General features: G+C 41.9%; 1 protein-coding gene across 2 annotated transcripts; it reads right to left on the reverse strand.

Annotated features, from left to right (window-relative positions):
• Positions 1-573: 573 nt before the first annotated feature.
• kcnk15 (potassium channel, subfamily K, member 15) lies at positions 574-10,374 on the reverse strand. 2 transcript variants are annotated; one of them, XM_058409226.1, is made up of 3 exons: positions 10,141-10,374; positions 8,054-8,339; positions 574-6,681 (listed from the first exon to the last, which is right to left on the reverse strand). In XM_058409226.1, exons 1-3 carry the CDS (start codon positions 10,159-10,161, stop codon positions 5,786-5,788), a joined length of 1,203 nt encoding a protein of 400 aa, XP_058265209.1. In that variant the 5' UTR covers positions 10,162-10,374; the 3' UTR covers positions 574-5,785. The 2 variants fall into 2 exon arrangements, with proteins under 2 accessions (XP_058265209.1, XP_058265208.1); XM_058409225.1 differs by having other exon boundaries at positions 8,054-8,345.
• Positions 10,375-17,561: the final 7,187 nt, after the last annotated feature.

Raw genomic sequence — 17,561 nt, forward strand, 5'->3', positions numbered from 1 at the left:
AACAGAAATGCTCTGAGGAAGGTGGAACTGAACTTTTGACCCAAACCCTGCAGGAAAAGATGGTTTAACTGTGTTATCAGCATGCAAAGCACACAATATCAGGAACCAGAGAGAGAGAGAGAGAGAGAGAGAGAGAGAGACAGAGCGAGAGATTACTTCTCATTGATTTTTATGCCTGTTGATAGAGACGTTTAGAACACTTTTTTTTTTTAGAAAATATAAAACCTAGGATAGATGGGGGTTGTTCAAGGGCATTAAGGCCAGAAGCTTTCTAAATAGGTTCACCTTTTATAATCGAGGGGACTGGATAGACAGTCAAACAGACAGACTGACTGACTCGTTCATTCACTCATTCATTCATACATTCCATGGATGGGGGGATGGATGGATGGATGGATGGATGGATGGATGGATGGATGGATGGATGGATGGATGGATGGATGGATAGATAGATATTTTATTTTATTCATCCCAATGGGAAATTTACAACTTCCAGCAATATCCACAAGCATAGGTAATAATGTAATAAATAAAAAGTAAGATTGGAGTATAACAAAATAATACAAAATATTAGGTGTTTAAGGGTACAAAATCTAACAAAAAATATAACAAATAACCTATAATAAAATAAAATCTAACAAAAAATACTAAATACCAGAGTTTTAAAGGAATAAGAGATAAGTAATGTGCAATGTCAGTTATAGTTTGTTCTATAGGCCAGGACAGAGAGCAATGTCAGCACTGACTCCCCCACCCCCCCACTCCAGAGTGGAGTTATAGGGTCACACGGCATGTGGGTAGGAAGGACCTGTCAGATTTATTTGACTTTTTTTTACCTGTTTGGTTTACCATCTAACTAAACTGTTCTGGGATTTTAGATGTGTTGTTGTAAAGATATACATAGAACCATCAGATACCACCTGAAGAACGTATGCAGAAAAGCTACACAAGATAGCTTATCCTGCGGTTGTCTGGAGCGCTACTTGGGCACATTCTCGCTACTTAACACAAACATTCAGGGCAGTTAGCACCATGTGTCCATAACCGACTAAACAAACTAGCGCTGTGTCTCAAATCGCAGACTTGTGTCCTATTCTAGACTGTCTTTGAGTTCTGACTTTAACCAGGAACTTTTTACCATCACATGTGACCTTCAGATAAGTCTACACACCAAATTTCTGGATTTTCTACATTATTAAACACTTTACTACGTAAGTGCAGCCTTATAATTTCGAGACAAAGCTCATGACCGCGATCACGATGAAGTTTTAACAGCGACCAGCAACAAACAAGCCAAGCAAAACAATGTCGTGGAAAAGCGTTAAATTCACAGTTAAAGTACACAGGCGAGTGTGTGAAGAGCTCAAGTCATGCGTCAAATACAAACCAAACGCTTCACTGAATCGTTACAAGGACAAATTATTAGGCACTCATGACCAAAAATTATTTTACCCATGCAAAGCAAAATAATCAAATGGCGTTTATTCATATTTTATGCAAATAAAGCAGTTAGAGCCCCGCCTCCTGAACAAAAAATAATAATAATAATAATTGTGGCTTAAATATAATGCAAATAATAGGTTTACACACCTGTTTTACAAAAAATGTTTATTAGAAATGAGATAGTTTAAAGTAATTACATGAAGATTTGGAAATCTTCTAGTACATTGCTAGTGGGGAAAAAAAAGAAGAAAATAAAAATAAATAAATAAATAAAACATTATACATCAGAATTTCTTGGCTGATCGATGTGGAGTAAGTGGAATATTGTGTAAATTTGCTTATATATTTTTTAAATATTGTGAGTATGTTAGCTTTTAAATTTTTCCTTTACATATTTACACTCATAACTTCTCATTCTCATTGTTTTCATGCAGAAAAAAGACATTATTTTCTTTTTCGAGATTTCCACACCATCCCGTCATATGGCTGTTTATTTTATTTCACCACATGCAAAAATCTTAAGCATTCAGTTAAATATGGATATTTGCATTTATCTTCTGTATTTTACAGAAAATGTATAGCAGGATGATAATGTGAGTGACATTCAGAGAAAAGGTGGATTTAGGGAATATTGTAGATTTTTTTCTTATCCTGAGACAATACAATGCACATCTTCAGTGGGATTGATTCACACAGAGGCCACGCCTCCTTCAGTGAGACTGACAGGGACTAAGCGACGGCTCCTTTATTATAACTCATGTAAACTAAGCCACACCCAATTATTTTTAAATCATGTGAACTAAGCCACACCCTCTTTATTATAACTGTCAGTGACTAAGCCACACCCACTTTATTAATTACTCATGTGAACTAAGCCACACCCTCTTTATTATAACTGACAGTGACTAAGCCACACCCACTTTATTAGTAATAACAGGTACATAATAAGAGCAACGGCTCCTTTATTATAACTGACTAGGACTAAGCCACACCTCCTTCACTGTGACAACAGACAACAAAGCCACGCCTCTTTCACTGTGACTGACGGACACAGAGGCCACACCTCCTTCACTATGACTGACAGACACAGAGGCCACACCTACTTCACTGTGTGGATGCCTGGATGTTTGTTCACTTCTCTATGAAAGCTTTGTCCTGGATAAATACCCCACAGTACTCACACACACTTTTTTTTTTACCCGTGTTTGAATTCTCAGTGGGAAATAGCACACTTTGTTCCAGACTATTAACTCCGCCTATTCACTAACTAATAAACCGTATTTAAAGTGACATGTTTATTCCCTCGGTGAGGGGAAAACAAATGCTAATTTTACACGGCAGGTGTTGCGTTAAAATCACACTCAGAGCTGTTACAATTAGTCAAACAGTGTGATCTCCCCACAGAGTGTGTTTATACACACCTAGAGAAGAAAACAGTGTTAAACTACATAATTACTACATAAGAGGGTGTGAAACTTTTTCTTTTGTAATTATCATTAGCATGCTGCTATTTTAATAATCATGTGTATTAACACGGTGCATTAATAAAGCTTACAATCATGGCGTGAGTGTAAAAAGAGGGCAGAATTATTCTAACCACTATATTAACTAGGGTTAGTTAGGGTTAACTAGGTTGATCAAAGAGCTAGCATGCCGAGAATTGGAGATATCAGATCTATTGATTTGATCTCGTAACTAATTAAAAATAGTTGTTTTTTTTGTTTGTTTGTTTTTTTTTTTTTTTTTATTTTGGAACTGTACATACAAAGAGACTTTTTTTAAATTATTTTTTAAATATATATTTTTCTTTATTATTGTTATTTTCTTTATAATATTATTATTATTATTATTATTATTATATACTTTACTATATATATTTTTTGCAATTTTTCTATGAAAGCTGCAGTTTTTAGTAAGTCGTGTTGTTAGTTTGTTGTGTTTTATCCTGTATTAAAAAGAAATCTTCGTAGTTTAAAGCTTCATAGATTTTAGAGAAAGAAAAAAATGGTCTGGGTTTCGATATCTGACTGATCCGCGAGGTATCGGTGTTCGAATAAAGCAAAGTGATATCGTTCCATCTCTAGTGTAGAGACCTTGATATACAGCTTTAAAACGTCATAGAAAACAGTCATCTTGTGTCTGATTTAAGAATTGGGCGTAAATTCAATCAGTCAGTTTGTTATTCACAGGAATGAGTTTGCTCTAACACTACTCCATCATGCCTGGCTCTCTGGTCAACTCAAAATTAACTTGGAAGATGATATATGTGTGAGGAAAACACTTTTTTGGAAGCATAGGGAAAGTTCCGGAGAAAAACAGCCTACAATCCAGCTGCATAACAATTAGGAAAAATTAAGAGTTATAATATTGGTCACAAGCTGATGGAGAGCTAACAAGCTCGTCATGTGATTTCTACTGAGCTGCATTTAGGATGCTAATAGACCCTTTTTGTGCTGCTAGCTGTGCTAGCCGGAGGCAAAACGAAAGGGAAAATGGAGGTGGGCAATACAAACCAGTACAGCTACGCATGGAACGCAAATATTATCTTGTTGTGTTGTTGTGTACAGGCTCCAATTTGACGTTTTATCGCATACCTCCTGTCACTGCCAAAAAAACTGACCACAGCTGTGGTTAAAGACAGTAAAACAAGTGGACTGGACAAAAACTATCATCATAAATGCTAGCATTTGCAACACATACTTCATATCAGATAAGGTTTAAGAGACTATTGTTGAAATATTTCTTACGCATGTCCACCTCATCAGAAATTTGGGAGCAATTTCAATGATTTCTCATGTAATGCTAATTTTTTAGCACGTAAGTTAGCTAACTGCTAGCTAACGATCGGAGACTAAACAAAGGAAAGTGTTTGGGTCATATCCCTTTCTACAGTTGCCAGAAGTGGTCAGTTTTTGTCTGTCAGATAAGTGTAGATGTCAGGTCACTCAACCGGAGGTCATCCAGGCACATCATCCATCCATCGAGTGAGCGTGTACGGGTGGGCTGATCTGATTCCGTCACATAAAGTTTTTCAAACCTAAGATGGTCAGATAAATTGGAATTTTGACCAGTCATTCAAAAATACCGCTTGTAAAGAGGTCAGGGAAATCTTTCTGGCTCCACTTAAGCTCCACCCACAAACAAACCTCACAATGTTTACTAACAGAAAAATGGTCTATATCCTCAAATCTGGCCCATGATATCCACTTTCCTGCAGAGTTTAGCTCAAACCTTAATCAAACACACCTGAGCATGCTAATCAATGTCTTCAGGATCATTAGAAAATCACAGGTAGAGGAGGTTGGAGCTAAACTCTGCAGTGCATTGGCCCTCCAGGGCAAGATTTGAGGAACCCTGGTCTATACACTGATTCTTGTCATTATTGTCTGCACCTGATGAATTTTATTGGTAGTCATGAATGAAATAGACATCTATCTCGGCAAATCGCTTACTGATGACGTATTACTACAGTACTATTAGGAAACGAATTACACAGCACCATGTGAGCACTCTCCTGTGATCTTTTTTTACATCAGGTTCTCGTCTCCATACACACCTCTAGCTTGTGCTCTACTAAAAAAAAGCCAGATGGTCCACCCTGAAAATCTCTGTTGTATGACCTGTATGATCCGAACAGCAGCTAATTTTTCCTTTAAATATGAGAGGTTATAAGCAGCTAATAAGAGTGAAGGAAGATACTAAGAGTGGTTTGTTGTGTTGATGTAACCCGCCGGCTCCTCCAAGCGGGTCTCGAACCCGGGTCTCCAGCATGGGAGGCAGGCACTCTAACAAGGAGGCTAAAGACTGCAGCCTCTAGCTCACCTCTTGAGGTTTACCTGCACCTACCACTGCCCCCCCCCAAAACCTCACTCCCATCCGGGTCACGGCACCAATGTAACCCCACCCCCGGGTCCGACTCATGCCTGCTCAGAGCAGCTCTCGAACCCAGGTCTTCAGCATGGGAGGTGGGCAGGCGCTCTAACAAGGAGGCTAAAGACTGCAGCCTCTAGCATCAGTCGCTAGTTCGCCTCTTGAGATCAGGGGAGTGAGGTTTACCTGCGCAGCACCTACCGCTGGCCTCCGTTACACTCACCCCCCTAAACCTCACTCCCATCCGGGTCATGGCACCAATGTAACCCCAGCCTTGGGTCCTACTCGTGAGGTTTACCTGCCCACAGCACCTACCGCTGGCCTCCGTTCCATTGACATCAGATTATTAGCTCATTTACCAACATTCAAACATGCAGATTATTTTACACCAAGTGAAAGATCTTGTTTTGTTTTCTTGTGTGTATGTGCTACAAAAATATATGCATTTAATATCTGTCTCTTGTGTTAGCAATCAGAGAGACTTCCTCCGTAAACGGGGCAGTTCTCTGAAACTGTGTCCAGGAGACAGCGTGCTTCCCGGTGAAGAAAATCCTGTGTTTTCCCGGGTGAAGGAACCTCCGTGGATCCGATAAGAAATGGAAGTGTAGTAAACTGAATCGACGTTGCAGCCGGGTCGAGATGGAATGAGGCTGGGGCACAAATCGAAGCGGTAACAGCAAGAGCAGAGAGAATTGAGACGTGAGCGCTGGCGAGCCGGACTGGAAGGGCGAGGAAGAGCTGGCTGACAGTAGCGTTCATTCGCCGGAGACGGGATGAGGTTAGTGCAACTCGTCCCTTCTTCCATTGGCAAAAAAAGCATGCTATGGCTATTCTGGTTCGCGAGAGAGCCCAAGTTGCGTTCTTTCCTCTTCAGCGACGCTCGTTCCCTCTCCTCCTCTGTGTTCATGGTGAGGAAGCGCAGCACCACCAGGTTGAGGAAGGCTCCAATCACCGTCAAGCCCACCAGGATGTACACGAAGCTGAAGACCACGTATGGCGTCCGTTCCTGAAGATCGCCTTTCTTCTGCAGAGCCACAAAATCTCCGAAGCCGATGGTGGTGAGCGTGATGAAGCAGTAGTAGTAGGCGTGGAAGAACGTCCAGCCTTCAAAGTGCGAGAAAGCCGCTGCACCCAAACACAACGTTCCCAAGCAGGACAGGAAGCCCACGAGGACCATGTTCTCCATGGAGACGCTCGTACGCCGGAAACCGAGACACTTTTTCCCCCGGTGGAGCAGGAAGCGCACAAAAGTGTTCATTCTCTCACCCAGGCTTTGGAACATGACCAGAGTGAGAGGAATCCCGAGAACAGCGTAAAACATGCAGAAGATTTTCCCAGCGTCCGTACCTGGGGCTGCATGACCATAACCTGCAGTGGGAAAAAACAGGAAGTAAACGTTACCTCATAGCTAGAGTCAGTGGTAAATCTCTACAGTCTGTCTTTTAAGAGTATTACTTGACAGACGGTGAGAGATCGCAATAAATCTGATGCCTGTCAGATTATACGATGAAGATCCTCTTACGATAAACCTGTGAGTAAAGATAGGGACTTTCTCACTGATTAATTGTGCAGAAAACATTTCACATAAACACATTCCTCACACAAAGAGAGAGAGAAAGAGAGAGAGAGAGAGAGAGAGAGAGAGAGAGAGAGAGAGAGAGAGAGAGGGAGGGAGGGAGGGAGGCAGACAGACAGACAGACAGAGACAGGCAGACAGAGAACGAGAAAAAGAGAGTCAGACAGACAGAGAATGAGAAAAAGAAAGACAGACAGAGAGAGAGAGACAGAGACAGACAGAGAATGAGAAAAAGAAAGACAGACAGAGAGAGAGACAGAGACAGACAGACAGACAGAGAATGAGAAAAAGAAAGACAGACAGAGAGAGAGACAGAGACAGACAGACAGACAGAGAATGAGAAAAAGAAAGACAGACAGAGAGAGAGAGACAGAGACAGACAGAGAATGAGAAAAAGAGAGACAGACAGAGAGAGAGAAAGAGAGAGAGAGACAGACAGACAGGCAGGCAGGCAGGCAGAGAACAAGTAAAAGAGAGACAGACAGAGAGACAGACAGACAGAGAACGAGAAAAAGAGAGACAGACAGAGAGAGAGAGAGGCAGACAGACAGAGAGTCAGACATTACCATGTTTCTTCAAGTGAGTTTGCCGTCCTCCTATTGGTGGATTTCAGACATGCTACATACCAACGCTCACGCATCACATCCTTCTAGTTTGGTGGGATTATTATTTCGAGTGTGTGTGTGTGTGTGTGAGAATTTTTATATTTTGGTATTTTTATATTTTACATTAAAACCTTTATAGAATTTGTGATGGACTTAACGGTTGTAATGAGAATTGTGTTGGATTTAATGGAAACTAATGGAATCATTCCTATGGGTCTTTACTGGTAATTTATTGTCCTATATCAGTGGCATGTTACAGCTACTGGATACCATTAAAGACCAACAGAACACCATTGGCGATTTGTAGATTACATGTTGGTAGGAACTGGACACCAGAACCGACCATTAGGACCTCATTAGGCATCCAGATTTATATAAAAGTTGATGATCATAATTTAATGATGTAGACAGACAACGGATAATGGAATTTGGCCCAAAACACAGTACATACTGGAAACCAGTTGGTAATGGTTTTAATATTTAATGGTTAATGGTCTGTGATGGTATTTGCAGTGGAAAGCATTCGTGTGTGTGTGTGCGTGTGTGTGCGCGCGTGCACCTATCGTGGTGATGACCGTGATGGCGAAGTAAAAGGATCCCGCAAATTTCCACTGCGTCCCGGCTCGGTGCGGCTCCGCGCGCAGCACCACGCGCTCCAGTTCGCGGTAGTCGTCGTCCGTGAAGCGGTAACGCGCCTTGAGCTCCGCGCGCCGCTGATCGGACACGCGCCGCCTCGCGCTCTCCGACTCCGACTCGAGCGCGTCAAACACGGCGGCGCCCACAAGCAGGTAGGAGAACATGCAGAGGATCAGAGAGAGGGTCCGAACCGTCTGCTTCCTCAGCTTCTTCATCTCAGAAGGAAAAGAGAGGGAGAGAGAGAGAGAGAGAGAGAGAGAAAGGCAGGTACAGAGAGAGAGAGAGAGAGAGAGAGAGAGACAGACAGACAGACAGACAGACAGAGAGACAGACAGACAGACAGACAGAAAGAAAGAGAGAGAGAGAGAGAGAGAGAGAGAGAATCGAGTCGGAAACCGAGCTATAATCGTTGTGATCAGTCGATTAATGAATTAATAAACACTTTCACTTCAATGTACGCAGAAAAAGAAATGAAGGAATGAAATAATCACGGAGTATGACGTCACCAATTAAACTGAATAGTTTAGCTTACATTTTAACTCCCCACCACCACCAACCTCCACCACTATTACTCTGACCTGTTAAAGAAGTTTGCAGTAAGCGAGGAGAAAACAAAATCATGTGAAATGTAAGGAAAGTCTAACATGGCTTCATTTAAATTCATCGAATAATCGATGATCAGCTATAGAGATTTTGCACACCAGGGAACACAGGATATCGTTATACTCTGTATCTACATGACCTACAGGGTTCTGCCTTATCCATTATTGAAAACAGGAATAAAGCTAGGAGAGAAGAAGAAAATCATTGACATTTGACATTTCAGATATAAGATCGCCTCGATAACCTAGTCGAGCTCGGAAACAGGCTGGAGCACGTGCTTTAATCCGGAATAACAAATGATCGATTAATCAACCAGCCATGAACAATGAGCTCACGTTACAGTGATCATTTCTTTCAAAAAGAAGAAGAAAGGAAAAAGAGAAAACAACACACGAAAATCGCATGTAAATAATAGACCGGCTTGATCAGCGCCTCCAAACAGAGCATAATTCCACAAAATAATCGATTAGTTGATCAGCTGATCGGAAACATGATGAGATGTAGTTGTTTCCTCGTCTTCTTCTCTTTTTCTTCCTTTTCAAAGATAACGTTATATGGTGCATCGGGGCAGCTTGGGATAAAATGAGATATATGAACCAATTCTGTCTTCATAATCGGATCTTTGTGGCTTTAGGAAGCCCAATAAAGTGGAGAGAGAGAAGGAAAACAAACAAGCTCAGCGTTTTACAGGTGTCTCAGAAACGGAGCGCGAGCTGTAACAGAGTGAGTAACAGAGAGAGCAATTCATCGATTAGTCGGTATTCAGATCGATTCAGATTCACTTCAGGAGACATGCCGAGGATTTTTGTTTGTTTGTTTGTTTGTTTGTTTGTTTTTAATAATTGTAATATTATATACGTCATCTTCATGCATTGTAGGATTATGTGTGCCTTGTGATATTGAAGCATTCAGGAATAAAGTGCAGAGAGAAGAAAATAAAGAAGGAAAAAAACAGTAAGATTGAATTTGCATGCGTAATATGATGGTGCCTTTATGAGACACCCACAAAAATATTGAAAATCAAATCATATACGCCTCGGGATGTCGGAAACGTTTACAAACGCAGCACGCGCGCACAGTTCTTCCCGGATCATCCTCAGTTTGCGTGTGTGTATGTGTGTGTGTGTGTGTGTGTGTGTGTGATGTGCGTAGCAAATATCGCAGAAAATCCAGAAATCTGGACACCTTGTGCTTTTACAGCATTATAAAACACACACATACACACACACACACACACACAGAGAGAGAGAGAGAGAGAGAGAGAGAGAGAGAGAGAGAGAGAGAGAGAGCTCCAAAACCGCAAAAAAATCAAATAAAATAAAATTATCAGAATAAAAAGCGCACGCGCTCGTGAGCATGAGAGATGACAGATACCTTCACACACACACATGTACGACGTGCTCTTACCTTTCTCCACATGCATGTCATTTAGCCAACTCGGAAAACCGGAAACGCACGGAAAACAATCATCACTCGTTGTTCGTGGAGTGTTTGGAGCGTCACGCGCAATAAATCATGCTATAGTAGCAGAAGGAAAGGTGTTGCACAAGCGAGCGCGCTCTGACACACGCGCGCGCACATACGTACGTACGTACATGCACTCCTTGCTTCCTTCCTTCCTTGCAGAGAAAGACAGAGAGGGAGAGAGAGAGAGAGAGAGAGAGAGAGAGAGAGAGTCGATTTAACCAAAAGAAGTTGCTTAGTAACAGCATCCCTACTAAGTATTTCCTCTCAAGCTAATTAAAAATAAACACAGACTATAGTGTGAAGTTAAACCTTGCAGTATCGTATTAAAGAATTAACACCTAGAGTGAGGCAAAAAACAAGACGCCTTCATGTTTAACAGTTGAGGATGGGAGGAAGCATGATGGAGGAGAAGAGTGACTGTTTTAGGTCAGGTCGATGTTGCATAAATGATCTAGCAGGAATGAACGACACGAACTCCGTGGGTGTTCGCTCAACATGAGCCATTTTACTCAGTGTCGTTTCCCTGGATAATAAAAATCTGTCTCATTGGAATGAACGTATAGTGTGATAGCATCCTAAACACATTAAATCTATTGATATCTATAGAGATATGAAAGAATTGTGATTTGTTTATCATAAATGTTTTGGTTGCTTCATTATCCAGTGAGAAGTTAGCAGTCATGTGTGTCACTCTGATGTCACAGAGGGACACTGTTACTGCTATATCATTTACATTTCTGGCATTCGGCAGACGCCCTTATTCAGAGCAATTTACAATTTTATCTCAATTAATCTCCTCGGCTGCTTGATGGACCTGGGATTCCGGCTCACAACCTTCCAGTCAGTAGTCCAACACCTTAACCACTAAGCTACAGTTAACGCCTCAAAGCCAAACGTGTTCCTCACTCGCCATTTTCCAGCTACAACATTTTCACGTCACATTAATGAGAGGTATATAGAATGGTGCAAAGTTTGGACTCAAAGTCCCAGAATGCAATGCAGCTATACAAACGCTTCATTCATCCCGCACAGACCTGTTTGTTAGAGCAGCAACAAAGCTGTTAAGACCTACCTCTTCCTGAAATACTTAAACTAGCACTTGTTGTCTATTCGTTTGTTGCTAACAAGATTTAGCCTGATGATATGCTTAGTCCATGACCCAGTGAACCTGTTATAATGCTAAAGATAAAGGTTTTGACCAAATGCTGTAAGCTGTGTTGTATTCTCCATTATCTTCAAAAAAGAAAAAGAAAAAAAAGGCTGGTGATGAAACTACTGTTTATAGCTGCTATAACGTGAGAACAAGAATAAACCTCTGTTTACAGATGTTCCACAGCGTTAATGTAACTGTAACGGGATAAAAGCGTATGAGGTGTGAAGCGCTGTGGTAAAAGGGGAACAAAACACCTCAGGACATGGTGTTATATAACAGTGTCATTAAACCATCCTTTTATTGATGATTTTACTCTAACAGCGCAGGATAAAGTGTTTTATTCCTTATTTATCACAATACCGGGTCAGAGCATGAGTACTGTGTCCTGCTCCGAACTTATTAAATACATCACAGCCTTTAACGGAGAAACAACGCTACGCTAATGAGCCGATCCATCAATTTGTGTCGCTCTGTTTCTCTTGAGAGAGAGATGGAGCCATAAAACGGAGAAAATAAGATTTCCCGGCAGTGTGCAGGAGGAGACAGGCAGCAGGATCAAAGTGTCATTAAAGCTCACATACAATCCATCAAAAAGACATCCACCTGCACACAGCCACCAAACCCAGAACACAGCCACTAAGCCTCTTCTAAAAAAAACACCCAGGGATGTTTCATTGTGTGGGAGTGTTTGGGAACATGTGGGAGTGTTTGGGAGGGTGTGGGAGTGTTTGGGAACATGTGGGAGTGTGTGGGAGTGTTTGGGACTGTTTTTTAGAGTGTGGGAGTGTTTGGGAGTGTGTTTGAGTGTTTGGGAGTGTGTTTGAGTGTGTGGGAGTGTTTGAGTGTGTGGGAGTGTTTGAGTGTGTGGGAGTGTTTGAGTGTTTGGGACTGTTTTTTAGAGTGTGGGAGTGTTTGGGAGTGTGTTTGAGTGTGTGGGAGTGTTTGAGTGTGTGGGAGTGTTTGGGAGTGTGTTTGAGTGTTTGGGAGTGTGTTTGAGTGTGTGGGAGTGTTTGGGAGTGTTTGGGAGTGTGTTTGAGTGTGTGGGAGTGAGTTTAGTGTGTGGGAGTGTGTTTGAGTGTGTGGGAGTGTGTTTGAGTGTGTGGGAGTGTGTTTGAGTGTGTGGGAGTGTTTGATAGTGAGTTTAGTGTGTGGGAGTGAGTTTAGTGTGTGGGAGTTTGTTTGAGTGTGTGGGAGTGTGTTTGAGTATGTGGGAGTGTGTTTGAGTGTGTGGGAGTGTGTTTGAGTGTGTGGGAGTGAGTTTGAGTGTGTGGGAGTGTGTTTGAGTGTGTGGGAGTGTGTTTGAGTGTGTGGGAGTGTTTGATAGTGAGTTTAGTGTGTGGGAGTGTGTTTGAGTATGTGGGAGTGTGTTTGAGTGTGTGGGAGTGTGTTTGAGTATGTGGGAGTGTGTTTGAGTGTGTGGGAGTGTGTTTGAGTGTGTGGGAGTGTGTTTAGTGTGTGGGAGTGTGTTTGAGTGTGTGGGAGTGTGTTTAGTGTGTGGGAGTGTGTTTGAGTATGTGGGAGTGTGTTTGAGTGTGTGGGAGTGTGTTTGAGTGTGTGGGAGTGTGTTTGAGTGTGTGGGAGTGTGTTTGAGTATGTGGGAGTGTGTTTGAGTGTGTGGGAGTGTGTTTGAGTGTGTGGGAGTGTGTTTAGTGTGTGGGAGTGTGTTTGAGTATGTGGGAGTGTGTTTGAGTGTGTGGGAGTGTGTTTGAGTGTGTGGGAGTGTGTTTGAGTATGTGGGAGTGTGTTTGAGTGTGTGGGAGTGTGTTTGAGTGTGTGGGAGTGTGTTTAGTGTGTGGGAGTGTGTTTGAGTGTGTGGGAGTGTGTTTGAGTGTGTGGGAGTGTGTTTGAGTGTGTGGGAGTGTGTTTGAGTGTGTGGGAGTGTGTTTAGTGTGTGGGAGTGTGTTTGAGTGTGTGGGAGTGTTTGGAAACGTGTATAAGTTTGTTAGTGTGTTTTTTTTTAAACCTTAAAAGCATTAATCTGCTATTTTTTCTGTTTTTCTGAATCTAATGATGTCTCAAACTCTTTTTATTAGCTCGTGACTAAAGAAGCAAAGCGACTACATTTTGCGCGACAGGAGAAAACGCTACACTGTTCTCTGAACATTCGCTTTAGAAGATCAGAGCTTTCAGATCAGAGTAGAGGGCGTGTGAATAAGAGTCAGAGCAGACGTGGTGTTCTGTAGAGATCTCAGAGCTGTGTAATACACACATTAGGGATTAAACACCCTGAGCATTGTCTCCTCTGAGCTCCAGAGAGATCTATAAACACTCAGCAGGAGAGACATGAAAGCTTAGTGAATAAAACTAATCTCAGAGACATGAAATCCTAAAGAACGGAAGAAATGAGGAGATGAAGCATTGTGGAAATGTTTAGTGACAGATTCATTAGAGAATTACTTAAAGTTTGTTTATTTTGTGGATCTGTAAAATGGAAAGATTAGAAAATCAGAGAGAGAGAGAGAGAGAGAGAGAGAGAGAAAAGGTACACTCTGAGATACACTGTGAGAGACAATGAGAGGCACTGAATGAGACAGACATTGAGATACACTGACACTGAGAGAGACAGACAGACATTGAGAGAGACACTAAGAGAGACAAACACTGAGAGACACATAGAGAGAAAGACAGACACTGAGAGACACTGAGAGAGGCAGACAGACATTGAGAAAGACATTGAGAGACACTGAGAAAGAGAGAGACACTGAAAGAGACCGACAGACATAGAGAGAGACGGTGAGAGGCACAGAGAGAGAAAGACAGACACTGAGAAACACTGAGAGAGACTGACAGACATTGAGAGAGACACCGAGAGAGAAAGGCAGACATTGAGAGACACTGGGAGAGACAAACAGACATTGAGAAACACTTAGAGAGAGAGACAGACATTGAGAGAGACACTGAGAGAGACAGCCAGATATTTAGAGACATTGAGAGACACTGAGAGAGAAAGGCAGACATTGAGAGACACTGGGAGAGACAAACAGACATTGAGAAACACTTAGAGAGACAGACAGACATTGAGAGAGACACTGAGAGAGACAGCTAGATATTTAGAGACATTGAGAGACACTGAGAGAGAAAGGCAGACATTGAGAGACACTGGGAGAGACAAACAGACATTGAGAAACACTTAGAGAGACAGACAGACATTGAGAGAGACACTGAGAGACAGAGACACTGACGGAGACAGAGACATTGAAAGAGACAGACAGACACTGAGGGAGACAGAGACACTGAGGGAGACAGACAGACACTGAGAGAGAGAGAGAGAGAGAGAGAGAGAGAGAGAGACAGAAACACTGAGAGAGAGAGAGAGAGAGACAGACAGACAGACAGACACTGAGGGAGACAGACAGACACTGAGATAGACAGACAGACACTGAGATAGACAGACAGACACTGAGGGAGACAGAGACACTGAGATAGACAGACAGATACTGAGAGAGACAGAGACACTGAGGGAGGGAGGGAGGGAGGGAGGGAGGGAGACACTGAGGGAGACAGACAGACACTGAGATAGACAGACACTGAGGGAGACAGACAGACACTGAGAGACAGAGACACTGAGAGAGACAGACAGGACACTGATGGAGACAGACAGACACTGAGAGAGACAGACAGACACTGAGGGAGACAGACAGACACAGAGAGACAGAGACACTGAGAGAGACAGAGACACTGTAATAGAGGTACAGACACTGAGAGAGACAGAGACACTGAGGGAGACAGACAGACACAGAGAGACAGAGACACTGAGAGAGACAGAGACACTGTAATAGAGGGACAGACACTGAGAGAGACAGAGACACTGAGGGAGACAGACAGACACAGAGAGACAGAGACACTGAGAGAGACAGAAACACTGAGGGAGACAGACAGACACAGAGAGACTGAGACACTGAGGGAGGCAGAGGCAATGAGGGAGACAGACAGACACTGAGGGAGACAGACACTGAGGGAGACAGAGACAATGAGGGAGACAGACAGACACTGAGGGAGACAGAGACAATGAGGGAGACAGACAGACACTGAGGGAGACAGAGACAATGAGGGAGACAGACAGACACTGAGGGAGAAAGAGACACTAAGGGAGACAGACAGACACTGAGGGAGATGATGTAAGGCTGAGGTGTGATGTGGAAACTATGAGCACTAGCAGAAGGCAGTAAAAGAGGAAGTGCTGGAGAGTGTAGTGTTCTGTACATTACACAGTTCTGTACATTACACAGTTCTGTACATTACACAGTTCTGTACATTAGATGGTTCTGTACATTACACAGTTCTGTACATTACACAGTTCTGTACATTACACAGTTCTGTACATTAGAGTGTTCTGTACATTACACAGTTCTGTACATTAGATGGTTCTGTACATTACACAGTTCTGTACATTACACAGTTCTGTACATTAGATGGTTCTGTACATTACACAGTTCTGTACATTAGACAGTTCTGTACATTACACAGTTCTGTACATTAGACAGTTCTGTACATTAGATGGTTCTGTACATTAGACAGTTCTGTACATTAGAGTGTTCTGTACATTACACAGTTCTGTACATTAGAGTGTTCTGTACATTACACAGTTCTGTACATTACACAGTTCTGTACATTAGACGGTTCTGTACATTAGAGTGTTCTGTACATTACACAGTTCTGTACATTACACAGTTCTGTACATTAGATGGTTCTGTACATTACACAGTTCTGTACATTACACAGTTCTGTACATTAGAGTGTTCTGTACATTACACAGTTCTGTACATTACACAGTTCTGTACATTAGATGGTTCTGTACATTACACAGTTCTGTACATTACACAGTTCTGTACATTAGATGGTTCTGTACATTACACAGTTCTGTACATTACACAGTTCTGTACATTAGACAGTTCTGTACATTACACAGTTCTGTACATTACACAGTTCTGTACATTAGATGGTTCTGTACATTAGACAGTTCTGTACATTAGAGTGTTCTGTACATTACACAGTTCTGTACATTACACAGTTCTGTACATTAGACGGTTCTGTACATTAGAGTGTTCTGTACATTACACAGTTCTGTACATTACACAGTTCTGTACATTAGATGGTTCTGTACATTAGACAGTTCTGTACATTAGAGTGTTCTGTACATTACACAGTTCTGTACATTAGATGGTTCTGTACATTACACAGTTCTGTACATTACACAGTTCTGTACATTAGATGGTTCTGTACATTAGACAGTTCTGTACATTAGAGTGTTCTGTACATTACACAGTTCTGTACATTAGACAGTTCTGTACATTACACAGTTCTGTACATTACACAGTTCTGTACATTAGACAGTTCTGTACATTACACAGTTCTGTACATTAGACAGTTCTGTACATTACACAGTTCTGTACATTAGACAGTTCTGTACATTAGAGTGTTCTGTACATTACACAGTTCTGTACATTACACAGTTCTGTACATTAGACAGTTCTGTACATTAGAGTGTTCTGTACATTAGACAGTTCTGTACATTAGAGTGTTCTGTACATTACACAGTTCTGTACATTAGACAGTTCTGTACATTACACAGTTCTGTACATTAGACAGTTCTGTACATTACACAGTTCTGTACATTAGACAGTTCTGTACATTAGAGTGTTCTGTACATTACACAGTTCTGTACATTAGACAGTTCTGTACATTAGACAGTTCTGTACATTAGAGTGTTCTGTACATTAGAGTGTTCTGTACATTACACAGTTCTGTACATTAGACGGTTCTGTACATTAGAGTGTTCTGTACATTACACAGTTCTGTACATTAGATGGTTCTGTACATTAGACGGTTCTGTACATTAGTCCCATTGACTCCAGGGTTCTTTTGCTGAACATCTCCACTGTTTGTTCTCTGAGCTGCAGTGACATCACACTCTGCAACATGATGGACCTCTACAGTTACTCAAGAAGCTCTACACTAACTGGACACTACACACTTCTCATTACATTTATACATACACGTAGATGGTCACTCACTATCTCCTCCACCATCTCATCCTTTGTTCATTACATTTAGGCGTAGAAGAAGATCTAAAGTTGTACTCCAATCAAATTCTTCCTGTAATTGTATTTTGTTTGTTTCGTTTCAGATCAATCTTCAATCTTTGTCTTTATTAAAGCACACCCCCGAGAGAAGGAAAGGAGCTGGGTGTTCTCGATCCCTGCCACCA

The sequence above is a fragment of the Hemibagrus wyckioides genome, linkage group LG15, assembly GCF_019097595.1.
Source record: "Hemibagrus wyckioides isolate EC202008001 linkage group LG15, SWU_Hwy_1.0, whole genome shotgun sequence".
NCBI lineage: Eukaryota > Metazoa > Chordata > Actinopteri > Siluriformes > Bagridae > Hemibagrus > Hemibagrus wyckioides.